The sequence below is a fragment of the Phodopus roborovskii genome, unplaced genomic scaffold (genome assembly GCF_943737965.1).
Source record: "Phodopus roborovskii unplaced genomic scaffold, PHOROB, whole genome shotgun sequence".
Classification (NCBI taxonomy): Eukaryota; Metazoa; Chordata; class Mammalia; order Rodentia; family Cricetidae; genus Phodopus; species Phodopus roborovskii.
Genome location: NW_026126485.1, coordinates 18,641,349 through 18,668,673, shown reverse-complemented (window position 1 = coordinate 18,668,673; position 27,325 = coordinate 18,641,349). Strand labels below are relative to the sequence as shown.

Genomic DNA, 27,325 nt, shown 5'->3' with positions numbered 1-27,325 from the left:
AGTCTGCTGTCATGTCTGCTCTAGACTCTCCCTTTTATCTACAATAACCCTCCTCAACCCCTTAGGAGCACTCATGTCCTCCTTTATTTCTTTTTGTCATTCACACTTCATGACTAAGTTCTCAGTCACTGGAGTGGGCATGAAAATCCCTTAGCAAAGCCAGGGCTTTGGGACCCAGCCCTTGTCTCCCCCTACCCCTCCATGTACAGACCCCTTCCTAAGTACTGACATTGCTGCATTACTAGACCTAAGGAGGACTCAAGGCCAGTTGGCCCTTTCTCCAGCCCTAGGGGAGGAAGAGGGAAAAATTAGTAAATCACCCCCCAGTTTAAGGGTTTGGCCCTAGGGCAGAGTTCTTAGCCATCTCCCCGCCTCTTCACTTAGCTAGCCAGCAAGGATTGACCTCCCACAGGGAGGGGGAGGAGACCCTGGGGAAGCCTGGAGGGTTCAGCAGCTTCTGGTTTACCTCCAGCCCACACAAACACCATATACCCCCTGGGCAGGTATGTAAGAAGCCCCCAGTGACAATGAGGGACCCCCCAGAGCCAACGTGCTCCACCCTCTCACACCCCCTCAAGGTAGAAAAGCAGCCAGAGAAGCTTGAGCTTCAGGGACAGAGGAAAGCAGGGTTTTCCCTCAGTCTGCTCCTCTGCCTAACCATGGGGACTTTCAACCTGTGGACAGACTACCTGGGCCTGGCAAGCCTGGTTGGGGCTCTGCATGAGGAAGAGGTACCTGATGGCAGGCTGGACCCCAAGCCAGAGCCTAAGCCGAGCCCAGAAAGCCAGAAAGCCAGCAAGGAACCCTCAACAGCTCCTGAACGTTTGTGCTCATTCTGCAAGCACAATGGCGAGTCCCGTGCCATCTACCAGTCCCATGTCCTGAAGGATGAGGCTGGCCGGGTGCTGTGTCCCATCCTGAGGGATTATGTGTGTCCCCAGTGTGGAGCTACTCAGGAGCACGCCCACACTCGGCGCTTCTGCCCACTCACCGGCCAGGGCTACACTTCTGTCTACTGCTACACCGCCCGGAACTCTGCAGGCAAAAAGCTGACCCGGCCTGACAAGGCAAAGACACAGGGTGCTGGCCACCGCTCTGGAGGAGAAGCAGCAGCAGCAGGTGTCTATGCAGGTGGTTTAGGGACTGGGTGGAGAAGGGACCCATTCTAGGCTCTCAGTGATTTGGGGTGTTTAAGAGTGCTGTGAAATTAAGCAGCCCACAGAGAGCATCTTGGAAGCCTTGTATAGAGCATGGCTGGAGAGCATGGTTTTTACATTGCAGTGTGGTTTTTCACAAGTCACTCTCCCTCTCTGAGCAGTCCAGGCATGGGGTGGTAGAGATGTTGGGGTGTAGTGTGAGCTCTGATTTCCACTTGGGGGTGAGGAGTTGTGAAGTTTGGAGGAAGCTGCCAAGCCCATTCTGAACCCTGAAATCACTTGTTCATTTGCCAAATATTTACAAGTCTGTTACATGCTGGGTGGACAGGAGAGTGGCAGTTAAGATAGTGCTGAATGGGGGAGCACTTGGCTCAGATGAGGGGGGGGTCTTCCTGGAGAAGGTATCTACTAGGAGTCTTAATTCCTTCATTTCTGCTGTGGGAGGTGGAAAGTGTGGTCTGGGCCTTCTCGGAAACTATCATAAGGTTCAGTGTGACTGGCTGGGTATGGTGTGCACTGTGGGGTAGAGTGGCTAGAGATTTTTGGACTTTTGAGGTGTCACTTTAGGGAGTCTGGAGTTAGGACTCATGTATAGTGCTTAAGAGACCCTGATTTTGCTCCTCAGTCAGAACCATAAAAATTTTGGGATGCGATGCCAACATGATCATTGTTCTACAGTCATCCAGTACAGACTGTTCTAATCTAACTCTGAAGACCCGAGTTTGATCCCTAGGGATCCATGTGGTAGGAGAGAACTGGTTTCCTTCAAATTGTCCTCTGACCTCCACACCACAAACACACTTCTCAGAATTCTGCAGGAGCGTCAGACCAGGACCAACGGGTCCTGTGGTTGTTATGGATCTTAAGGGCTCACTACAAGGCAGCAAGGCAGGAATGGGGGACAGGCTGGTGAGGCTGCACTTGGACCCCTCAGGAACTTACTTGGTGGGTCTGTACTGTTAATATTGTGAGGCCTCCCCCCACAAATGCAGGGTACCACCCTCCAGGGCCAGGCCGAATCACCTGAAACTAAAAGGTTTCTAAAGCTTTTAGGTGTGTGGATGGTTTGCTTGCATGTCTGTACCCTTGCACTTCGGAAGAGCGTGTGGGATCCCCTGGAACTGGTAAGATGGTTAGGAGCCACCATGTGGTGCTAGGAATTGAACCCCAGTCCCCTGGAAAGCAGCCAGTGCTCCTAAAAAAGGAGTCAGGTCTCCTGGCCCTAAGTTTTAATGCTTTCCATGCTAATGGACCCTAGTGCAGGGTGCCCTCATGTTTCCTGTTTTTCTTTGTTTACCATCTCTGATTTATTTGTTTTGGTTTTTTGAGGCAGGGTTTCTCTGTGTAGCACTGGATGTACTGGAACCAGCTCTGTAGACCAGGCTGGCCTTGAACTCCTGAGTGTGCCCTAATGCCTGGCTGTTTCTTAAAATCTTTTTTACACATACCACTTGCAAGAATCAGTCCTCTCCTTCCACCATGTGGGTCTGGGGTACAGAACTCAGATTGCCAGGCTTGGCCACAAGCTCCCTTTTACCCACTGAGCCACTTCACCAGCCCTCAAGAAATGCAGATAATTTAATTTCGTGTTTATGGATGTTTTGCCTCTGTGTGGATGGATGGATGGATGTGTACCACCTGAGCAGTCCAGAAGAGGTATGAGAAACCCCGGAACATGAGTCACAGCTGGTTGTGAGTAGCCATAAGGGTGCTGGAAACCAAATGTGGGTCCTCTGCAAAGGTGCTGATTTTGGTAAGCTAGCTCTTACCTGTTTTGTTGTTTTTCTTGTTTTGACACAACTCTTTATTTTGTAGCTCAGGCTTTCCTGCGAAGTGCCAGGGTGGCAGGTGCCTGCATGTCTAAAAGTTCTGCAGGCCTCAGTTCCTGTGAGGCCTCAGGAGGGAAACTGAAAGTTTGTGGGTGAGGCGCTGAAGGTGGCTCAGAAGGTCAGCTGGCTGCTTCACCTTGGCTGGTTGTTGGTTGTGTGCTTGTCTCACTGGATAGTCTGGGAGTTTCTGAGGGGTGGCAGTGGACCCTGGTTAGAGGCCACTTATCTGCAGGTGAGGATCCCATTCTGTGAATTTTTTTAGTTGTTTTAAGACGACGGTCTCTCTCTCCGTGTAGCTCAGGGTGGACTTGAAAGAATGTGCTCAGCCTCCCTGTTGCTGAAACAGACATGAACCCCCATGCCTGCCTGTTAAAGAGTTTTATGTTGTCAATCTGATGTGAAGATGGATCCCAGGACCTTCTGCATGCTGCACCACAGCCCTATCCCTCCTAGTGGGGTCTTAGAGGGATTCTTAAGACCTGAGAAGCTAACAATAAGGAATTATAAGAGATGACGGTCTCTGGATTCTGAAGGGACAGAAATACCTCCCTGGTATTGGAAGGTGCCCTCACCAGCACACTATCACAGCAAGCTGAGCATTGCATTCTGGGTGTAAGGAATGTAAGGTCCCTTGTAGCCTGGCAGGGACACCACCTTTATTTGAGCAGCATTTCTGTGCTTTTGCTGTGGGGCCCAGGATAACCCCAGGTGTGGCCACCAGGTGGCGTAGCATCCCAAGAGGCCCTAGGTCCCACCATGAGTAAATACCCCGTTCACCACCTGAGCCACTCACTTCAGCATTTCTCTCCTTTGCTCTCAACCTTCAGGTTCCAAAAGTGGCAAGAAGCCCTCTGGACCTTCACCCTCGGCCTACAGTCCCTCCACTACAGCCTAGGAGCTTGGAGTGGGGAGGACCATGGGGTGCCCTTGCCAAGGGTCTGGACACAGGCATGCTGGAGACTGAACCTTGCTTAAGACTCCGAGGCTGGCCACAGTTGTTGGAGATCGCCCTTCCCCCACCCTAGTCCTGCTTGTGTTGTTGCATCAGCACCCAATAAATGGTGAGGAGTGGAGCCTAGTCTTGGGACAAGGTGGTGTGAATCTGGCTGGCAGGGACACCTCTAGTCTACAGACATCTTCACTCCCTGTCACCTCCCACCTGAGAAACTGCTCTTTGAATCTTGGGGTCACCTTGGGGAGCATGAGGGCAGCTGTGAGGTTTTTAAACTTCCAGCCACTCAATGCATACTGATATGCAAAACAGGGGCCTCCTCTTGCACTGAAGGTGCACAGGACTTAGGGGAACAGGCTGGCACAAATACAGTGACAGGGCTTGATTGGGTTGGGGTCTACACTCTGTGGACCATCATGAATCTTTGTCTCCTTCAGCCCCACTCCTATGGGAGTACTGAGGGCAACACTGCCTGGATTCATCTAACTGGCTTGAGGCTTCACCCTCAGCCCATATTCTTCTGGGGCTAAGGCCAGGGAGGAGGGAGGTGAATGAAGGAGGGCTCCTTAGTTTCCTGGGGTCTGTGAGTGGCATTGGGGTGGAAGCAAGTCCTTGCATAACCCAAAGCACCAACCAGAGTCTGAGCCCAGAGATGGGAAGGACTAGGTAGAGTTAGGGACAGCTATCCCCGCCAGTCATAACCCTGCCTGTCTCACAGCCTCCAACAGTGGGTTTCCCTTATCAGGAGGCTGAGTGGGTAGGCCCTGCCTTTGCTGTGAGAGTTAAGGCCTGAGCCAACCTAGGCATGTATTTCTGCAAACAGGTGACTGCCCCTGGCACATCTGAACACTGTTATGTCCAGAGGCAGGGGTGGGGTGGGTGATCAGTGTTCATTCCTAGGCCACAGGCAGGACTCTCACCCTGTCTGGAAACTTGGCTGTAACAGCTTCAGGGAAGCTTTGTGTCCTCCGTATGGACGTGTTTCCCATATACTCATGGCCACCCTCCTAGAAACTTGGGAAACTGCGCTGTGGGGAGACCCTGATCTGTATTCTGGCAGCCCTGCTCTGGCAAGAGTGGTTCTGGCTAGCCCGTCTAGCCTTCTGCAGGTAGAGAAAGAAAGAACTGGAAAAAGAGAAGGCAGCTGCAGGAAAATTGAGGTTACAGTGGTCTGTGGGCAGAAAATAGGGACTGGGAACATCTCTACCACAGCTGAAATCACAGGCTCTTGACTGCATCATTTATTCCCCACCTTCCCAAAGGTAACAGGGACAGCCTGTATGTGTGTGTGGGGGGGGCACAAGAACAGAGAGCAACTCTTCCCTCTGGGAACGACGACAGCTCAGTGCAGCGTGGCTCAGGAGCCTGGGCTCTGAAAGCTGGAGGAGCATCTGGGGCAGGGCAGTGTTCTCAGATGATTTCTGAAGCTCGGGTGCCCTCAGCCTCGGGTATATGGAGCCCCAGGTAAGCAGACCCCCATAGGCCTGGAGGGCACGTTGAGTCGCAGGCTGGAGCAGCCTAGAGTTCCCTCCAACCGTGATCCCCTCTAGCAAGGCTCCCCGCCCCCTTTGTCAGGTGAGGCAGAGGCTTGGTCTTCCTTCGCTTAAAGGCCTCCAGGTCCCGGTAGGTGCTCATAATCAACCGGCTGTGGAAGAAACAGGGAAATGGGGGGCACTAGCTGGGACCTCCCCACTGCACACGGCCTGTCTCACCACACCTGCCAGGGGCTCCTCACAGGTGCACAAATGGCAGATGCAGGCATAGCCTGAGACATGTAGGCCAGAGGTGACAGTTGGAATTCAACCACACAAATGTAAAGGCAGAGGCAGCCAGGGGTAGGGCCACCAGATACCCGCCCCCCCCAACACTTGTAGTCATGCTTCAATTTCTACTATTCCCCTGTTCTTTGTGGTGACTTGAGCTGCCCTTACTTGAGACTGGAGAGCTCCACCACAAGGCCACGCACTGTGTCTGTGGCATCTTGCATCCTGCAGGCCTCCTGGGCCCAGGTCCCCACAGCAGGTCTGTCAGGAGGAGGGAGGAAGAAAAGAGTGGCCTAAGTGCTCAGGATGGTCAGCCATTTGTTCACTGGGTTTGAGGGGCTTTCCAATCACCCCTCCCCTGTACCGAGAACAACCCCTGCTACCACATACTGCCATGCTTAGGTTGCTGCCATGACCTTCTTGACCTTGCCCACTAATGGGTACCACCTGTCCTCACCTGGACCCTGCCCATTCTTCTAGTGCTTCTGAAGATTCTGGAATATTCTTACCCAGTTTGTCTTGATGTTTGGATTTTAACTCCTTGAACGACCCCCTTCTGAACACTTGATTAAACTCTATAATTTGTTCCCCATGGTCCCTGGCATTCAAGATAATCTAGAAGGGGACATGCCACAACTTTTCCTACAGGGATGTACAGCCTGTATGTATAGGCAGAACAAGAGCCCTGTCAGTTCAGGTTAACAGCTGTCTCTCTGAACTTACTATACTCAAGAGCCCCGGTTCTGCCACACAGGCTCCAGGCAACTTATGGGTGGCTGTCTGCAGGCCCTCAGCTTTCCTAGAGTTTCATTCAGTCACAGGCCACCAACTAGACCCACACTGGACCCACACTGGGGCAGCACTGACTGGCATCTTTCTTAGTAACAATGGGTACCGTGGCTAACCTGATTCTGGAACATTGAAGGGAGGAGAGTGAGGTGTGTGGGTAAGGACTGTGTTGACAAGTGACTGGAGGAGGGAAGGGACAAAGGAGGTCAGGGTGGCATTCTAGCCCTCCTTCATGATTGCCTGATGGAAATAGAAACTTGCAGTAAATCATTGATAAGTCTCTGCAGAGACACGGTCAGGGTCAAGTGCAAGGTAACAGGAGGGAAGGCCTTTAAGGGCAGACAGGGTAGTGAGGAGAAAGTGTGGGGCAGTCCCTGGGGTGCCTGGCCAGAGGCAGAGCTGGAAGCAGCCTCACATTCTTTCTGCACAGTTATTAGGTCTGATTAGACCCTAGTTATAGAGCTCAGAAACACCTGGGCTCCTCCTCTTAGGACACCCATGTACAAAGAGTGGAACAGTCTAAGGTGCTGGAGAGACTGCCCCAGGGCACCCAGATCCTAAGGACAGGCACTTCTTTGAGTGTGGAGCATGGGCCACCTGAGTCCTCAGGACATGGCAGTTTTAAAGAGAGCCTCACTTCCCATTCTGGATTGAAGACTGGGAAGCCTACCTGGGTTGAGCTTTGGCCATGGCCGTTGGGGATCCTCTGATGGCACATGGGTTAGGGACAGGCCAGCCATGGCCTGGCACATTTCCTGCAGGAAAACCCTGGAAGGAGTAGGGACAGTGTGAATGGCCCAGCCTGGCAGAGGGAAGCTGTACAGTACCTAAGGCATCCCTTGAGCTGAGCTCCTACAGAGGAGGCATGAGTGGCTTTGGACAACTGCTTCGCCCTCCTTGCTTCAGGCTGCTGTGTATCATGATCGAATGATGAGTTTATCCCAATCACTGTAGAAGTGTCCCAAAAATCTTAAAAGATCCTGGACAAAGCTGGGTGTAGTGGCGCACACCTTTAATCCCAGCATTTGGGAAGCAGAGCAGGTGGATCTTCATGAGTTTGAGGCCAGCCTGGTTTTACATAGAGTTCCAGGACAGCCAGGAATATATAGCGAGACCATAGCCAAGCATGGTGGTACAGTTGTAATCCTAGAAATTTGGGGACTGGGGCAGGATTGGTGTGAGTTTGGGGCCATCCTCCTGGGTTTAAGGCTACCCCGTGTGAGTGTGGTCATGTGAGACTGATATCCCACCCCCTTTAAAAAAGGGAAAAGACCCTGGAGCTGGGGCACGTGTAACTCTGGCCTATAGAGACACTATCTTGGGACCCAAGTGGCAGCAGCAGAAAGGAGGTGGTGTTACTTGCCTCAGGCATGAGTATGCAATGAGGGAAAGAGTCAGGAGGGGCATGCTGGACTGGTGGCACAGATCTGGGAGGGTCATTTGAGCCCAGCCAGGACAACTTTCCAAGACCCATCTAAAATGAAATGAAATCTGGTGTTCACATTTACCCATTGTACTACACTGCTCAGTTGTGGGGAAGAGAACCTCCCCCTAAAAAGGTCCCAGCATTCCTATAGAGTGTCTGTTGCCTTGACAAAAGGGGCTATGGCACTTTAAGCCCTGCAAGCCTCAGCCAAATGCTGATGCTCAAACCCAGGAGGGACAAAAGGATCTGTTTTCCCCAAGTATTAGGGATGGAGCTCAGGGCCCACATATGCCATCCCAGCTTCAGACCAACCCTGTACAAGGCTGAGACTATCACTGCAGGGTGACCTACAGGCATGCCCTCTGCTGGGATGGCTGTGAGGTCAACAGGAGACCCACTTCTAATCCTAAATGTCCCTATGTTGGGAGACAGCCTCTGCCCTCCAGCTGGGCTGGGCTGCTGCTGGCCTTATCTAATAGGAACATGCACAGTGTCTGGGTCACCCTGACTTGTTCAGGAATGCCTAGTGTCAAAGATAACCACTCCCAGGATGGTGCTGCCTGTTGTCTGACATAAGCTGAATGCTAGCTTCCTTTTGTCCTGATAGATCTTCTTTACAGAAGTGGATAGAACCCCAGGTTTGCATAGTGCTAACACAAGCCATGTTAACCTACACCACAGGCCTGGTGTCCAGAAGTACAGCAGCCCAGCAAGTTCCCCAACAAGGATGGAAGGGCAGGCTGTCTCTCTAGCCCTTTGGTGCTAGGATGGAACCCATGGCCTTGAAGGGGGGCTGCCTGTTTATTGGCTTCAGCACTAGGTAAAATTCTTTGCTTACATTGAGGGATTGTGTCTTATGAAAAGCCTCTCTCAAAATGGCAAAATGGACTAAGTGCCTCATCAGAAGGCTATGCCTTAGTGTGAAGTCCTGGCTCTTTGGGAGGACACTCATAGCCTGCTGGAGACCACCAAGCAACCGTAGACTCCAGCAGACTTAGGTACAACACAGGCTCCTCCTCTCCCACAGGGTGCCTGGCCTCACTCAGCCTCTAACTTTGCCTGTGTAGGAGCCAGATGCCAGCCTTGGACCAGTGACCTCGAATGTCTGGCCTTGGCTCACAGGCACGGAAGCCTACATCTGGGCAGCCGCGGGTGGACAAGAGCTGGGTGGTGGACATGTCGCATTCCCAGCAAGTCTCAAGGGAGCAAGGGCTTCTTCCAGTTCAGGAATGAGTCCCCTTCCCCATCTGCTGTAGGAGCGCTAGGTTTTCCAAGTGTGTGACTAGTAGTGATCTTCCACATCCCCTTGCCAGCCAGGAGCAGATGCAGGTGGCACAGCTGAGGGCTCTAGTTATAGCAGGGAGGTCCCAGACAGACCAAGTCCCTGTCTCTCCCTATCCTAGGGCTCCTTAGCAGTCAGGCAAGCCAGACCCACATGGATAGCCAGCAGGTTTACCTTTTGGGAAAACCAGGCTCCACCATGCCCATAGCTGCAGCTGCTTTGAGTCCTCCAAACCCAGATGCCTATGCTGCACAAATGTATATAACAGCCAAGCCCCATCTTGCCTTTGAATTTCACTGACCAGGGTCTCTCCTCTCTTTCTCTCTCTCTCTCCCTCTCCCTCTCTCTCTCTCTGTGTGTGTGTGTGTGTGTGTGTATGTGTGTGCGCGCGTGCGCGTGCGCGTGAGGGCAACAAGCATAGGAAGGCTCTTACCTGCTCAGATAGGGCCTCCACGTTGGGGGCATCCAGGGCACCTTGTATCTGGCTGTCAGGCAGGAAGTCCAGTTCCATTGTTGAGGACTCCTGCCATGTAGCCTCATCTCCAGTACTGGGAGCTGGCTGCTGCTCTGCCAGGTCTGTGGGAATTCCTGGGCTGCTATGACAGGCCTTGGTCCTCTGGGGAAGGTCACTACCTGCATGGCTATGCTTTAGCTGAGAGGAGGTGTCAGGGGACAAACTGAGGCTCTCAAAGTCTTGATGGCAGTTCAGGCTGCTTAACTCCACTACCTTTTGGTTCATGGGCTGTGCCTCTAAAGTCAGTGTTCCTATCTCTTCTGGCAACTGTCCATCAGAGCCAGAGTGCTTGGTCTTGACAGCTGAACTCATTTCCTGTTCTATATAGCCTGGATCTCCAGCATCCACCATGGGCTTTTGTTTTCCAGGAACTGCAGCCTCAGTGAGGCTTGCCAGGATGTCACCATGGGGCCCCTCTTCCAGTCTGGCCTCCTCTCTGCCTGCTGTAGTCTCCTCAGCAAGAGGTGTGTGGCCCAGCAGAGTCCCACTGCAGCCTCCACCAGGGGTCTGCCCATCTGGAGAGCCTGGCAGCGTGACCACCTCTGGAGCCCTCTGTTGCAGTAGAGAGGGATCTAAGCTCACATCTATGATGACACTGTCTGTAAGAGAGGCATCTACTGGGCTGCTGCAGCTTGGTATTGCACCTGTGCTGCTGATTATGTGTGTGGGGACAGGCACGGTGGGGTCTGAGGCAGGAGCTGATGCTGAAATGTAGAGGGTGCTTTCTCCTTCCTGGGGTTCCCCAGTCTGCTGTGTCCCTGTTCCTCCTTCTTGGGCACCTCCTTCCTGTGGGGTTCTGCTATCTGCCTGCCTTCCTTCAGCATCACCATCTGACAGGTATCTTTCCTGGCTATCACTGTCTTGAACCCTGGTCCTCTGCATCTCAAAATCACTGTTCCCTAGGCTTCCAATATCAGGGGAGATGGTCCTCTCCTTTGAGCAGGTACCATCTGCCCATGTCTGGTCTTCTGGTCTTCTGGCATCATGGAAAGGGAACTTCAGGGACTCCTTGTTTGGCTGGCTGCCTGCCTGGAAGGCACCCAGCTCTGGCCATGTTTCCTGTGGAAATAGGAAGATTCAGTCCTGGCCTTAGATGACCAAGCACTCTGGAGGATTCTCTAGATGCTGCAAGCCCTATCCTCTGGGTCAGATGGTTGCACACACCGCTAGGTACCACAGTGGGTTCCAGCAGCTGCCCTAGGCAGAGCTGTGTGCTGAGGCAGGAGGACAGGAAGCACATACACCTTTCATGGGTACTTCCCTGCCAGCACCAAGCATTCAGGAGCTTATAGCATAAAAATCCAGGTGGCACAGAGAAGCCCTGTCTCAAAAAAAAATGCAACATAAATGAATAAAATCCAGGTGTAGGCTGTGGGATGTCTTGGTAATAGAGCGCTTGCCTAGTTGCACAAGGTTCTGAATTCTATCCCCATCCCCAAGAGTCAATGAAAGGGTTAAAGTTTCTGCTTCCAGATGATCCAATGGTACTTAAGATTCATCAGCTCATTAGATTGTGTGTGTGTGTGTGTGTGTGTGTGTGTGTGTGTGTGTGTGTGTACACGTGCACGTGTGCATGCATATCCTTGTACATATGGAGGCCAGAGGACAAGTTGTGGAAATTGGTTCACTCTCCTTCCACTAAGAGGGTCCTCAGTTATCAGATCTGGTGACAAGTGTCTTGACCTGACCATCCATCTCACCAGCCCCTTATCACCTTAAAGAAGATATACCAGAACCAGTGAGAAGGCTCAGTGGGTAGAGTGGCACTTTTCTGTCAAGGTATGATGGAGAAAACTGACTCCTCAAGTTGCTCTCTTACTTCTACACATGCACCGTGGCACATGAACACCTACACTCATACTCATGCATATAGGTAATAAAAATTCCGTTAGAAAACCAGCTGGGGTTGGGCTGGACTTGGTGGCACATATATATCATCACATTCAGAGACTGAGTAAGGATTCAGAGTTTGAGGCTGTTGTGGTCCACATTAGTGAGATTCTGTCTCAAATGCCCAATGGTGATGACGGTAAAATAGAGACCTTTCTACCATGAGGCCATAGTAACCATGCTGTAACAATTGCTACAGAAAGTTCCCTGTGCCTTTTCCTCACATCTTCCAGTGTTGACACCCTGGGTTGCTCAGGCATATCATGGCCTAGATGTGAGTTTGGAGGAGATCTACCTTTCAACACTGGTGACACACCTGCAATCCAGCACTTGGGAGGTGGAGGTAGGAGAATCAGGAGTTTAAGGGCCAATCTTGGCAACATGCCACCTGCCTAACAATCTTTCCCTGCAGAAAGAGCCACCATGAGGAGGAAGCTAAGGAGCCATGACAACAGTTGCCTCCACTAAAGCTGCTCTTGTTCCATATATACTGGATTTGAAACTGGGCCTCCCTGTGGGGCCTGACTGGCTTGGAGCTTGCTGGGTAGACAAAGCTGGTACAAACTCAAAACACACGTCTCTGCCTCCCAAGGGAGAGTATATTATTTTGCTTCAAGACAGGGTCTCTGTGTAGCAGCTCTTGCTGTCCTGAAACTCACTTTGTACACCAGGCTGACCTCAAACTCACAGAGTTCTGCCTGCCTCTGCCTCCTGAGTGCTGGGATTAAAGGTCTGCACTACCACCACCGGCTAAAATTTTGTTTTTTGTTTTTTTGAACAAGATTTCTCTGTGTAGGTTTATAGCCTGTCCTAGAACTCTCTCTGTAGACCAGGCTGGCCTCACAGAGATCCTCCTGCCTCTGCCTCCGGAATGCTGGGTTTAAAGACATGAGTCACCATAACTCAGCAAAAAATTTTTTATTATTACTGTTGTATATGTGATGTTAGATATGTATGAATGATAATGTGTGATTCATTATGTGTGTATGGGATGTATACATATGATGTATGCTATGTGTGATATATATGTTTGTATATATATGGGGGGCTGTAGGAGAAAGTGCAGACATGACCTGGCAGCCAGTCTACTTTGCACACTGTGCTTTTGAATAAGTATGGCCTACCATACTCCTGAAGTCAGAACACCCAATTCTGAAGTAGCATGAGTAGTCAGTCATAGCTGCCTGAGGACTGGTCTGCACTCTCCATGTCAGACCCTGGTGGTGTGAGCGCTCATTGTCCTATCAGTGGTAACATGCTAACCAATCATAGTCAATAGACTTCTATGTAAGTGGTCACTCTCAAAGGTTGGGGGTGGTGCATGCCTTTAATCTCAGTACTCAGGTGGCAGAGGCAGGGGAAATCTATGAGTTTGAAGGCAAAATGGTCTAGAGAGCAAGTTCCAGGATAGAGAAACCTTGTCTAAAAAATATAAATAAATAAATAAAATAATAATAATAATTTTAAAAAAGTTGCATTCCATCTCTACCATACTTTTATCCACTCCACCTTTAAAACCTGTCAACCAATTGTCTGCCTTAACTCTATAATCCCAACCATCCAATTTCCCACCCCAAAAAGACTAGTTCTCATGAAGCCCAACCTGACCGCAAAAGCTGGTGCATAGCTCAGGTTAGCCTTGAATTTCTGGTCCTCCCATTTCTACCTACTTTCTAAGAGCTGGGATTTCAGGCAAGCACCATCATACAGTTTGTGCATTGTTGGGGATGGATGCTGAGCACGTGCTGTACCAGACATCCCCAGCCCCATTAATCTATGTACATTTGTGTGCTGAGAAGATTCCAGGGTCTTGTACTGCCTACTCAAATGCTCTGTCATTGAGCCAAGCCCCAATCCCAACATTCACCCACTGAAGGTTACTTGGAGTATTCCCAGGTAAGGACTACTATAAACTCTGCTGCTGCAAAGGCCACTGTGTACTCTCCTCCAGGGGCATGTTTCAAAAGCAACATTGTCAACTCCAGGATTCATGGTGGCAAGGACAATCCTACGACTCTTGAGGGCTGGAGAAATGGCCAAGTGTTTAAGAATATATAGTATTCTTGCAGAGGACCTGAGTTTGAGTCCCAGCACCCAGTTCAGGGGGCTCACAGCTGTCTGTAACTCCAGCTCTGGGTCCTCTGGAACAGCACCTAGTGCTTCTAACTGCTGAGCCACCTCTCCAGCCCTCACTTAAAATGCTCCTGACTTGCACAGAAGTAGAGGAAGCTCTCGGGAAAAGTCTACCTTTCTGAATTTGACTGTTTCCATGCAAGCTGCAACCCATGTTCCACACAGTGGTCTCAGATGTGCTACTCAGCACACAGTGCACAGTGGGAACCTGGCTCTTACCTGGCTTCCTGTGCAGCTCTTTGGAACCTCTTTCCATGCCTTGGCCTTTCTTGTTATTGTCTTCTTTGATTTGGCAAACTGAGGGACAAACCTCCTGACTGAGTTCTGTAAAAGGGACACAAGAACAGAGTAGCCACATGGAAGAATGGGGTCTAGAAAAAGCAGCCCCAACACGTCTCTCTCTCTCTCTCTGTTTTTCCAGTACTCAGGATTGAACTTCCCTGAACACTAGGAAGCACTCAACCTCACAGTTACAGACCAGCTCTTATGCTCTATCTGTTTTCCTTCTTCTCCTCCTTCTTTGGAGAGAAGCTCTCTATATAGCCCTGGCTATCCTGGGAATAACTATGTAGACCAGGCCTGCCTCTGCTTCTTGAGAGCTGGGACTAAAGTTGTGTATCACCATGCCCAGTTCCCCATTATTTTAAGTCCCTCCCCCTGGAATTTTGGTTTTTGAAATGAGACTTCATATAACTTAGGCTGGCCTTGATCTTGATATATAGCTGAGGTTGACCATGAATTCTAGCACTCCTCTGGAGTGCTAGAATTGTAGGCATGTGCCTGGTTTATGTAGCCTTGAGGATAAAACCCAGGTTTTCATGCACGCTAGGGCAAGCATTCTACCAACTGAGCTAACATCCCTAACTCTTTTTCCTCTTACCCTACATCCCCAAACCTCCCCCCATGTTTCTTGAGACAAGGTTTTACTCTTGTAGTCCATGCTAGTCTAGAACTTACTGGGTAGTTCAGGCTAGCCTTGGACTCAGAGATTCACTTGTCTCTGTTTTCCAAATTCTGTAATTAAATTCTGTATATTACCATGCCTTGCTTTGATTTCCTTTCTTGTTGTCTTCTGTCCCTGCATCCCTGTAGGCAGTGAAGAGCTGCTGGCCATGAACAGGATATAGACCTTACTATAATAGGAGGCTCACCTGGGAAGGAGGCTGGGAGACTAGCTCTTCTGGTGACCCTGGGAGGTCAGAGGCAGCTCTTGTGTCCTCCACAGAGCAGCTGGGTAGGGAGAAGCAAAACAGAGAAGGACTTGAAGGCCTTCCAGATGTCACTTACAAACCAAGACAAAGGGAAATCAGAGGTGAAGCTCCAGCAGTAGAGCCTAGTGTGTGAGGCTGTGAGTTCTATCCCCAACACACACTTATTTATGCATGCATACACCCACACACGCACAGTCACATGCACACACACATGCACAGTCACATACTTTCTTCCTTAAGGACAAAGGGAGATGAGAACCTAAGTGAAAAGTAATTCTGAACCTTCCAGGGAGAGCCTGGAAATTCCTTTCTAGGGTTTAAAAAATATATCAATTCCATTTCCCCATCATAGGGCTGAGGATGGAACCCAGGGTCCGGTACCTGCTAGGCAATTACTTTACCACTAGGCTCCAGGTACAGAATATCTGTTTAGAAAGGGTGGGATTTACAAAGAAGCATGGTGCATATACAAAGTATAGTATTACTTAGCAATAAAAGAAGAATCTGGGAAAGAGCTCCATGGGTAGAAGCCCTTGCCATACAAGCAGGCCTATATAAAAGCCAGAGGAGTGGTGCAAAAACTGTAATCCCAGCACCCCATGAGAAGGCAGGAGAAGCCTGGAAGCCTGTGAGCAGCTGGCCTGTCCATAAAAGAACAACAGATACCTTGTCTCAAATAAGTGGAAAGTCAGGACTGACACCACAGGTTGTCCCTGACCTTCTCTGATGTCCACACAGATGATATACTGCAAGTCAGCCCCCATTCACACACACCAAAAACAAAACAAAACAAAAAAAACAAAAAAAAAACCTAAACAAACAAAAAAAACAGAAAAAGAAACAAAGGAAAGAGGGGGGAAGAAAAAGAAAATCCTATCCAGGCATGGTGGTGCACACCTATAATCCTAGCACTCAGAAGGCACAGGCAGGCAGATCTCTGAGTTCAAAGCCAAACTATAGAGCAAGTTTCAGGCCAGCCAGGGATGCCCAGTAAGACTGTGTCTCAGACATTTTTAAAAATATCTTTTAGGTTCTGGGGTAGCTCAGTAGAATGCTGACATGCTGAGGGCTGGATTCTATCCCAGCCATGCAGATGCAGAGTAAATTACAAGTTTTACACTGAGGTCATTTGTGTGGCTTCTGGAACATCAGCAAGATTTTTCTCCATTTTGTTTCTTTTATATTGGCTTCCCCCCCCCCATCTGTCTTTCTCTGTATATGTGCTGCTTTTTAAAAGAGAATTATTTTATGTAGATAAATGATCTATCTGCATGTGTAACGTTATGCCTGAAGGCATCAGATCCCACTGTAGATGGTTGTGAGCCACCACGTGGTTGCTGAGAATTGAACTTAAGACCTCTGGAAGAGCAGCCAGTGCTCTTAATCTCTGAGCCATCTCTCCAATCCCAACGGTGCTATTTCTCAGTGTGGACATTAAAAAATAATAGCTCACGATGGGTAGACTCTCCACTTGCACCCTCAGTTCTGTAGACTGGGAGGCCTCACAGCAGTGCAAACCCACTGGCCTAGAAGTGAGCACAGGATTACATCTCTGAGAAGGAAGGATTAGGTGACATGTGGCTCACACAAGTCTGTGGAGCCAACACTTGTGGCTTCATGGTGCCACTGTTAGCAAGGCTGTTGTGGCCTGAAATCAGACAGACAGACAGACAGACATAACTTATATTGGGCTGAGCACATGCTCAATATTTTTAATTCAGTAAATGTGGTAACCTAGCCACAATGTCTTCCCCAAAGACTTGGTTCACCAGTCACCTTGTTCTCCTAATTCCACTTTCCTCCTTCCTTCCTTTCTTTTGCAGATAGGGTCTCACTATGTAACCCAGCTGGCTTCCAGATAACAGAAATCTACCTGTCTCTGATTCCTGTGTGCTGGGATTAAAGGCATTTGTCACTGTGACTGGCCTGTTTTATATATGTGTGTGTGTACATGTACATGCATGCACCCAGAAGACCACCTCAGGTGTCATCCTCAGGGCAACTTTGAGAAAAGAGTCGCTCACTGGCCTGAAACTCACCAGTTAGGCTACACTGGCTGGATAGTGAGCCCCAGGGATCAATCCATCCTACCTCCCCAGCACTGGGATTATAGGAGTATTCTACCATGCTGAGACTTTTACATGGATTCTTGAGGGAACTTATTTAGTCTTTGTGCTTATGAAAAAAAATGCCTTTCTACCTGAGCTGTCTTCCCAGCTTCAACCTCTAGTGTGGCTGAGACTAGATTGGTATTAACTGTAACCACTCTCCTAGGTGAATAGAGCTACAAGAAGCAAGACCTGGGCCCAGGCCCCACAAGGGGTTGCAGTGGTGGCAGATCATCCTGGTCCACTCCTTTTTGTCTTTCCCATGGATTTGATGTGAATGACTGAAGCAGATGCCCACTGAAAAGTTCTGAGCCACCTACCTGGAAGCTGTAGGTTGTGGTTCCTCCCCACCTAGCTCCACAGAGGCAGCAGATTCAGAGGTGTCTTCTGACTCCCTGGAGTGCTGTGACTGCATCAGCAGGGAGCTCTGGGAGCTTCCAGAGCTGTCTTCTGACTCTCCAGAGTGTTGTGACTGCATCAGCACAGAGCTCTCAGGGCTTCCATGGGGGTCTTTCAGCCGTGGGTTCTTAGAAGGTTTTGAGAAAGGGAGGCCACTCCCTGGTTTGGAGAGAGAAGTGAGGGGCAGGGATGTGGGTCAGGAATAGATAGCATGGCTGTCAACCTAGCACAGGAGGGGCACAGCTAGACTATAGTTGAGTGGGTTCATGTTGTGGGCTCAGGTTGTAGTTCTGGTGCTAACCTGGTAATGGGGCAATGGGAGTGAGTTCCACTCAAGACCCAGGACCCATTCCCTCTTGTGGCCAAACAATTAGATTGTCTTTTCTGGTGAGGCTGGATCTTATCTGTAGCCCAGGCTGGCCATCCTGCTGCCCCAGCTTCCAGAATGCAGGAATGATGGGTGGTCTGCATTTTGGAAGCTGATTCAAGGGCTTTGTGTGTCCATGTGCAAGTGTACCTGATTTTGCATGTACATGTGTGTGAAGACCAGGGGTAAACATATGGGGTAATTTCCCAGGAGTCACTGAGCGTATTGTTTGACAGGGACTCTCAATGGAATCTGGAACTCCTCAAGTAGGCTAGGCTGGCCCAGGGAACGTTGTCTGCCTTCCCAGTACTAGGATTACAAGTGTGCCACATCACAGGTGTATCACCAACTGAGCCATCACCTAAGCTTTAATCTATAATTTGGCCATGACTGACATAGAATCTTTTATTTGTATTATTTTTAAATTTTTATTTTATGTATATGGGTATTTCATCTGCCTGTATGTCTGGTTCCATGTCCATGTGTGGAATCTGCAGGGGCCAAAGAAGGCATCAGATCCTTCTGGATCTGGGATTGGATTTACAGACAGCTGTGAGCCCCATGTGGGATATGGGAATCGAACCTGGGTCCTCTGGAAGAGCAGAGCATCCTCCAGCTCCTAAGACTAATGTTGAAGTAGTGTGGCTTCAAACCATATAGGACAAGGGGGACCAGACCCTCTCTCCCCTGGGAGAAGTGTGTCAGGTCTCAGTTCAAATGGCGGCGCCGTATCTGAGGTCCCTGCGAGCTCCCCCTTCTTCCCCATGGTTTTCCTCTTCATATGATAGTTGACAGTGCTTCTGCTAGCCTCTGGGGGCATCTCCTGTCCCCCATGACTGAGCTACGTGTGAGCAGAGCTTGTACTCCTCTTTCTTCCTCTGTGTTGACTAGAGGAATGTACAGGACAGCACTGGTGTTCAGTGATCTAAAGTGATAACTAAGCACACACAGAAGCCAAATGTGATGGTGCATGCCTTTAGAGCTAGCACTTTGGAGGCTAAGATAGAATTAAGAGTTTGAGACCAGCCTGGATTACGAGACCCTGTTTGAAAAAAAAAAAAAAAAAAAAAAAACAACCAAAACCAAGCTTCTTTAACATACCTTCATTAGGCATAAACAATGAAACCCTGGAGTACACAAGCTGCCCTAGACACCTGCAGAATGTCTTGCACAAAGTGGGGCCACAGGCACAGGAAGAATAGGTATGTCCCCCAGCCCAGTGCTGGAGGTGGAATCCAGGGCTTCTCACAGGTTAGGTAGGCCCAGTTTTAAGTTCTGAGATAGGGTCTTTGAAGTTGCCTGGGCTTACCTTGCACTCTCCTGCAGTCCCAGCTGGACTTCACTCTTCATTCCTTTCCCACAGCCTCCTAACTGAGACAGCATGCCTGTGCCACCAGGCCCCGCTTGAAGGAAGCCAGTCAATCATGGCTGGCCTCTCAGACCTAGCCCCACTCTAAGCCTATGTTCAATGAACACAGCAAGTCACACATGTGTATTCTTAGACCTAGTGTGCTATGAGGAGGCTTCAAGGATAATCTTCTGTGATATCAGCCCTCATTTCTTCAGACACAGTCTGGCTGTGTACCCAGGCTGGCCTTGAACGAGTACTCTTCTTGCTTCAGTTTCCTCAATTTGGGGATGACAGGGAGACTGCCACACCTGACCTGTGATGCCATTTTCCAGGGAAGAAAGCTGTGGCCAAGTAACAAGAAAAAGATCTGGTTCAACTCCAGAATCTACACACTCAAGAGTCTTGTGGAATATTACTTTAACTATGTGAAGGTGTGTTACATTTGTTTATGCTGCCTTTATTTAATTATGGAAAGGTGTGTTGCTGTTTCACCTTGCCTGCCTAAGGCAACTGTCTGGTCTAACAAAAGCCATAACTGAAAGGCCAATAGTTAGGCAGTAGAGGGATAGGTGGGGCTGGTGGGCAGAAAGAATAAGTAGGAGAGGAAATCCAGGCTCAAGGAAGGAGAGAGAGGAGAGAACAAAAGAGAAAGAGAGGGAGATGCCTGGGGCCAGGAGGCAAGCAGCCACCAACCAGCCAGACACGGAAGAAACAAGAAAGTAACATATACAGAATGAAAAAAAGGGTAAAAAGTCCTGAGGCAAAATGTAGATAAAGAGAAACAGATTAAAACGAGAGCTAAGATAAGACCAACATTCATAACTAATAACAAGTTTCCGTATCATGATTTGGGAGCTGGTTGGTGGCCCAAAAGCCTGTTACAAGAGTCCTTTGTACATTTATAGTGCACCTACAGTATACTGGGCTTCTTCCCAGGCAAGTAGAAAAACCAAACCTGAATACTTTCTGAATTCAGTCAGACTCTTGCCAGGATCAGCTCAGGTATTTTAAAAATCTAGAGATTAAGCTGGGTGGTGGTGACACATACCTTTAATCCCAGCACTTGGGAGGCAGGGGCAGGCAGATCTGTGAGTTTGAGACCAGTCTAGTCTACAAGAGCTAATTCCAGGACAGGTTCCAAAGCTACACAGAGAAACCCTGACTTGAAAAAAAAAAAAAAAAAAAAAAAAACCTAGAGATCAGTACAATATTGAGCGTCTGAGTTTAGATCCACACTGCATATAAGAGCCAGGAATGTGGCATCTGTCTGTCCCCAGCCCTGGAGGGTTGAAGATGGCATCTCTGGAGCTTCTTGGTGAACTTGGTGAGCTCCAGACCAGTGAGAACAAATGAAGTGGAGAGTGACTGAGGAAGGCAACTGAAACTGACATCTGACTCTACATACATAGACACACACAAACAAGTGCACACACACGAATACGTAAACATACAACAGGGCTAGGATGGAACTGAGGACCTTAGGTATGTCAGGCAAGTATTGCACTGCCAAGCCATACCGCAGCTCTCCAGTCCTTCCTTTTGCTTCATATTTGCTGAGTGGTGCTCTCACTAAGACTCTGCAGGTGTCCAGTACTACTAGGTGTGTTCCAGCCTCTATTCACACTGCTGCCCAGACCTTGCTCTCACAGGTACCTGCTCCAGCTGGCACTGTGGGCCTAGGGATTACTAAGGATGTTTCTTATGTTCTCACCTCTTACTCTGCCACAAAATACAAAAATAAATAAATAGCTTTGGTTGGTTGCCTGAGATTGATCCCAAACAGCAGCTTGCTTGGCTGACTTGGTGGACATTTGTACCAAAATACAAGGCCATGATCACTCTCTGCACAAAACAGGTATGAGTTGTTAGTCATTTTTGTCTTACGTCTGAGGGGAAAATGTACACCAATCTTTAAATTCATTCCTCCTGGCCAGGTGTGCTGACACACACGTTTAATCCCAGCACTTGGGAGGCAGAGGCAGGAAAGGCCAGCCTACATATCAAGTACCAACAAACTATACAGTAAGACCTTGTCTTAGAAATAAATAAATGAAGGATCATCCTCCCCAAGGAAAGAAAATGCTTCTGAGTTTCAGACACCTTAGTAACAGGGACACTGGGTGCTTTAAAGCCACTGCAGTCACACAAGCCTATAATTCTAGCATTGGGAATCTGAGGCAGGAACACAAATTCTCATCCAGACTGGACTACATAAAAATAAAAAAAGAAGACAAACAGTGTAGTGGTCTGAATAAAAATGGCCCCCATAGGCCCATAGAGAGTGGCACTCTTAGGAGGTGTGGCCTTATTGGAGGAAGCGTGTCACTGGGAGTAGGCTTTGAGGTTTCAGAAGCTCAAGCCAGGCCTAGTGGCTCAGTTTTTCTTCCTGAGGCCTGTGGGTCTAGACGTAGAACTCTCAGCTACCTCTCCAGCACCAGGTCTGCCTGTGTGCCACCATGCTTCCCACCAATGGTAACAGATTAAACCTCTGAACTGTAAGCTAGCTCCAATGAAATGTTTTCCTTTATAGGAGTTGCCTTGACTATGGTCTCTTCACAGCAACAGAAACTTTAAGACGCCCACCAGCCCATAGAAAGCATTGGTTAAGGGGCTAGAGCACTTCTACTCCTTTCCAGAGGGCATGGGATGGGTTCCTAGCACCCAGGGGCTTCATTCCTCTTGTGGCATGTACACACTTTAAAGTTTTTTTTTTTTTTTTTAACTAGGCATTTTTATTTTCCTTTTTGAGGGGGAGAGTGGGCAGCAGTGACAGGGCTTCGTGTAATTAAGCTGGCCTCAAACTCACAATGTAGCCTAGGATGATCTTGAGCTTCTCTGATCCTCCTACCTCTACTTCCCCAATGCTGGGATTATAACTGTCCATTACCTATCCTGGTTTATGTGGCACTGGGGATAGAACACTGAATTTCACATATATTAGGCAAGCATTCTATCAACTGACCTGGATTTATTATTATTATTTTATTTTTGTTTGTTTTTCCATTTTCTTCAAGACAAGGTTTCTCTGTGTAGACCTGGTTATCCTGTAAACCAGGCTGGCCTCAAACTCAAGAGATCTACCTGCCTCTGCCTCCCGAGTGCTGGGATTAAAAACAGGCATGCGCTAGCACTGCCCGGCTATTATTTTCAAGTAGAGAAAAAGGTTCTTGTTTTTTGGTTTTGTTTTTTCATATTTGATACCAGGGCCTTACTTATACATACCAGACAAATGTTCTAGACTCAGCTACACTCCTGGGTTCTCAAGTGAAGAAATTTTACATTGTCTATCACAAGCAGAGTCCATTGTGATACTGAGAACTCAAAAACAGAATCGATAAGTCGGCATGTGTGGTGTGTGATGGTTGTATTCAGTACAAACACGGGCTAGGGAGGTGGCTGTCATGAAGGCTGTCATAAGGATTGAGTTTGGATCCCAGTACCCATGTAAAAGCCAAGCTAATCACATATCAGCCTATAACCCCATTACCTGGAGGTGGAGTGAGGGATGAAAATAGCCTTACTGAATTGATGAGCTTCAAGTTCAGTGAGGGACCCTGTCTCAAAAATAAAGTGGAGAGCTATTGAGGAAGACACTTGATACTGACATCTGACCTCAACATACAAGCACACCTGCACATAACCATTAAGACACCCACATATCACAAAGGGAAAAACCCAGTATTTGAGTGTCAGAGCTTTCTGTAGCTATAGGTTTCTCATTTACAGGTTTACACCATGGATGGAGAAAAACTGCACCTATATTAACCACATAAAGATATTTCCTGGCCACCTCCCTAAACATCACAATATAATGATTTACTATCATTTACATTCTGCTCAGTATTCTCAGTCATCTAGGGATTAAGTCTGCTGGTAGATGCTATGCAAACACTCCAGTGTCCTATATAAGGCACTTGGGCATTGTGATTCTGGTAGAGAGGGGGTCCTGAAGGAATCTAGCTGTACACAGCAGAGTATGGAAGTAGAAATATAATGAGGTTGGTTTCCTGTTTTTAACAGTTTGCTCACTGTCCTTTGATTCTGTTAGATATTAATGCTAGGAGAAGCTGGGGAAGAAAAGATAATGGATTCCCTCACACCATTTCTGAGATTTATCAGTAAGCCTCAAATTATTTCAAAATTAAAAGTTTGGCTTTTTTCTTTTCTTCTTTTTAAAAAGTTTTTTTGAAACAGGTTTCTCTGTGTAATAGCCCCGGCTGGCCTCAAACACAGAGATCCACCTGCCTCTGCCTCCTGAGTGCTGGGACTAAAGGTGTGCTCCACCACTGGTAAAGTAACAGAACTGTTTGTCTTGCGAAGAATTAGGTGGTGTGGCCTTGTTCAGAGTTTCAAAAGCCTGCACCGGGCCTCGCCTCAGTCTTTCTCTTTCTCTCCTGTCCTGGACCTGCAGTGTGTGGAAGATGTAAGCTCTCAGCCTCTGCTGCAGCGCCATGCCTGCCTGCTGTATGCCCTGCCTTGATGATCATGAATTCACCCTTAGAAACCACATGGTGGTACACTTGGGAGGCACAGGCAGAGCCAGGCTGATCTCTGTGAGTTTGAGGCCAGCCTGATCTACAGAGTGAGTTCCAGGACAGGCTCCAAAGCTACAGAGAAACCCTGTTTTGAAAAACCAAAAAGAAAAAGAAAAGAAAAAAGGAAGAAAGGAAAAAAGAAACTGTAAGTAAGCCCCCAAATAAATGCTTTATAAGTTACTTTGGTCATGGTGTCTCCTCACAACAGAACAGTAACCAAGACAAGTTCTGTCTACTTGTTTTAGACAGAGTCTCTCATTCACCTGGAACTTGCCAAGTAGGCTAGGCTGGCTGGCCAACAAGTTCCAGGAATCAGCCCATCTCTGCTCCTCCACTCCAAGCCTGAGATTACAAGCATGTATCACACATCTAGCTTTTATATGGGCTGTAGGGACTGCAATCGTGTCTTCATGGTTACAAGGCAAGCACTTGATCAACTGAACCATCCCTCAATGCCTGAAACGTGGATTTAATTCATTTATTTACTGACTAAAATGCTAATATTTTATATTCTATCATAAATGTTCTGACATTTAATTTTGGCAAATTCATTTACTTTTTAAAAAAACTGTGCAACCAACTGTTAACTATAATGGAATTCACTAGCAAGGGTAGTACCCTCTCAAAATCCCCATGTCCCAGCCTCACTGGCTTCAAGATCCCACAGAACTTTGCTAAACCAGCCTGTGTGGGAAATGGTGGCTTCACATGAGGCAGAAGGGAGACAGAGCCTGGGCTCCTTAAAACTGAGAATCCAGGGAGAGAAACCGGAGAGAGGTGTGGAAGAGCAGGGACTTGGTAGAGGAGGGGCTAGCAATGGGAAAACCACAAAGCTAAACAGTATTTTTCAATGTAATCAAGAAATAGTAGACTTAGGTTTTTAGTTTTAAGGGGGGGAGGGAAATGCATCTTCCATTCATAATCAGGCACAATATTTCCAAACAAAATACTCAGGTATGGGGAAAAAAAAACTTCACCCACAAATATACACACACGTGATAAATAGTTTAGGACATCAGGAACCAGGAGGGTCCTCTCCCTTTCATGAAGGCATACAGACAGCGGGACCAGGTAGTGACTGCTTGGTGGCCTTCAGCAGTGGGAGCCGCACTGTTGGCAGGCTGGTCCCTTGGCAGCAGCGGATTCTATCATTATTTATTTATTTATTTACATGGGGGCAAGGTCAACAGGTCATGAGATGGCTACCCTTAGTACCACTGCAAGTTGCTATGGGTGTGGAACTACAGTTGGTGCCCAAGGACACACCCAGGGTCAGTCAGAAGACCAAGGGTGCCTTTTATCTGGCTTTTATGTTAAATCACAGCCACAGAGCATTTGCCTCAGAGAGTGAGATCCTGGGTTTATCCCTAGCACTACAAAACATAGATCAAGACAGGTGCATTTACTATCACTCACTTACTTAATTAGGAACTTAATTAGGACAGACTAATTTAGCCACAATTAAGTGGACAGTGTTCAACCAACCAGAGGTTTTTGTTTTATTTGTTTGAGACAGGGTTTCTCTGTGGAGCTTTGGGGCCTCCTGGAACTCCATGTGTAGACCAGGCTGGCCTCTGAATTCACAGAGCTCCACCTGCCTCTGCCTCCCAAATGCTGGGATCAAAGGTGTGCACCACCACCACACAGACCAACCCAATTTTTTAAAATCTAGACTAGAAATATTCACATATCAGCTAATCTGGCATTAGCCCCTGAGATGGCTATACTTCTGTTCTGAAACCTGAAATGGGAAAGACCTCTTGGTCCCCTAGCTTTAAGACCAGTGGCTAAGGGGAATACTAGAAAACTTTCACTTTTTACTATAAATCCTCCATAGTTTCTATTATTACTAGCCTGATGGGAGATGTCATTCTGTATATATGTTTCTCATACTGGTTAATGAATAAAGCACTGTTGGCCAATGATGGATGTGGGTAAGATGAGACCACATGGAAATACATAGATCAACAGAAATGGAGATTGGGCTCATGCTTGTTTTGCAAGCATTTTACCAAGCCACCTTTGCAACCCTATAGTGAGATCCTGTCTATTTATAAAACATCAGAACACCTGAGCTTGGTCCACAGCACTTGGAAAGCTGAAGCAGCAAGATAGATAACAAGTTCAAAGCCAGCCTGGGCTACATTATATATTAGTCAGATTTCTATTACTGTGATAAAGCATTATGACCAAAGCTGCCTGCTGGCTTTCTTATATAACTCAGGACTTGTCCCCAGGCAGCATGCCCCCCAGTGAGCTGGGCCCACCCACATCCATCATTAACCAAGAAAACGTACTATAGACTTACCTACAAACAAAACTTTTGGAACCTTTTTCTTGATTGAGAGCCCCTTTTCCCAAATGACTCTAGCTTGTGTCCAACTATCATAAAACTAGTCAGTATGCATGGCAAGAATCCCCTCCCATCTCAAAAACACACATAAAAAACAAAAATAAATGGTCAACTTGGGATGGAGATGTAGTTGTGGTAGAGTACTTATTCAGGCCCAGTATCTCAAATAAGTAAGTGAATATTGAAAAGCCAGTCTGAAGCCAGATGGTAATGGCACACAGGGTGGTGAAGGTAAAGGCAATAGGATCTCTGAATATTAGGCCAACCTGGTCTACAGAGCCAGTTCCCGGGGGCTACACAAAAACCCTGTGCCAAAAAAAGCAAATGAGACAACAACAATAATAATAAAAAATAAAAAGCCAGTTTTAATAAACCAAATACCTGAGCTCCGCTGCTTCTTCTTATTATTCATTTTATCTTTCCCTGAGAAATCTGAAAACAACAAACAAACTCTGCAGCTATTGCTAGCACTGTATGTCCCCATATTTCCCTTTCACTGGCCCATCTGGCAGCTTGGTGGGGGGAGGGGGGGAGAGTCAGCTAGACTCCAGGAAGACACTGGGTGGGACGCCAGATCAGAGCCATCTTGGACCAGGGCGGGCAGGAATTCACACCTTTTTCGTGTGTACGGAACTACCTTTTGTCCTCTTCAGGATCCTTACTCTAGTCCCTGGGTTGGAGGCTACTGTGCCTCACCCCCCACCCCCATGGCGCCCGCCAAAGCTCATGTATATGGGATGTGGGGTACTTGGAGGCTTTTGAGAGGCCACTGGAGACCCACCCAAGTCCCAGAAGGCTTTAGCAGGGCCACCCGGGGCAGGAGTCTCTTCTGGCCAATGTCTTCGGGCTGTGGAACCCAGGCAAACCAAACCAACCTGGGCCACAGCGGAGATGGAAGTCGCTCTGTCCTTAGTAGGGAGGTCAGCTGGGATCCAATGGGGAATAAATCACCTAAATTACTTGAGTCATGTTTTGAGAAAAAAAAACATCGGCAGTCACGGGACCACGTGGTCGACTGGCGCTGGGGGTCGCGAGGAACCGGGCGGTCCTGGCGACCTGCCTCACAGTGACCGACAGCAGTAACACCCCCACACCTCCACAAAGCTAGACAGAACAGGGTGCAGCCTGAGGAGCCACGGCCCTCTAGCTGTCACACGGCCGCGCCCTCACACCTGCAGCTCTCCACCTCTTTCCCGCCCGCGAGGCCCCGCCCCACGCAGCGCAGTACCCATGCCTGGCCTTACGCATGCTCCGCCTCCTCTCCGC

At 48.5% G+C, this 27,325-nt stretch overlaps 2 protein-coding genes across 2 annotated transcripts; one reads left to right on the top strand and one right to left on the bottom strand.

Annotated features, from left to right (window-relative positions):
• Nucleotides 1-627: 627 nt before the first annotated feature.
• On the top strand, nucleotides 628-4,064 carry Nanos3 (nanos C2HC-type zinc finger 3). Its single transcript, XM_051194958.1, has 2 exons — nucleotides 628-1,119; nucleotides 3,814-4,064. The coding sequence occupies exons 1-2, from the start codon at nucleotides 660-662 to the stop codon at nucleotides 3,879-3,881; spliced, it is 528 nt and encodes a 175-aa protein (XP_051050915.1). The 5' UTR covers nucleotides 628-659; the 3' UTR covers nucleotides 3,882-4,064.
• Nucleotides 4,065-5,284: 1,220 nt separating this feature from the next.
• Nucleotides 5,285-26,991, bottom strand: Brme1 (break repair meiotic recombinase recruitment factor 1). The gene is made up of 9 exons (XM_051194957.1): nucleotides 26,935-26,991; nucleotides 26,441-26,491; nucleotides 17,375-17,612; nucleotides 14,887-14,965; nucleotides 13,955-14,059; nucleotides 9,632-10,771; nucleotides 7,161-7,258; nucleotides 5,870-5,962; nucleotides 5,285-5,583 (listed from the first exon to the last, which is right to left on the bottom strand). The coding sequence occupies exons 2-9, from the start codon at nucleotides 26,469-26,471 to the stop codon at nucleotides 5,457-5,459; spliced, it is 1,911 nt and encodes a 636-aa protein (XP_051050914.1). The 5' UTR covers nucleotides 26,472-26,491; nucleotides 26,935-26,991; the 3' UTR covers nucleotides 5,285-5,456.
• Between the last annotated feature and the right edge of the window lie 334 nt (nucleotides 26,992-27,325).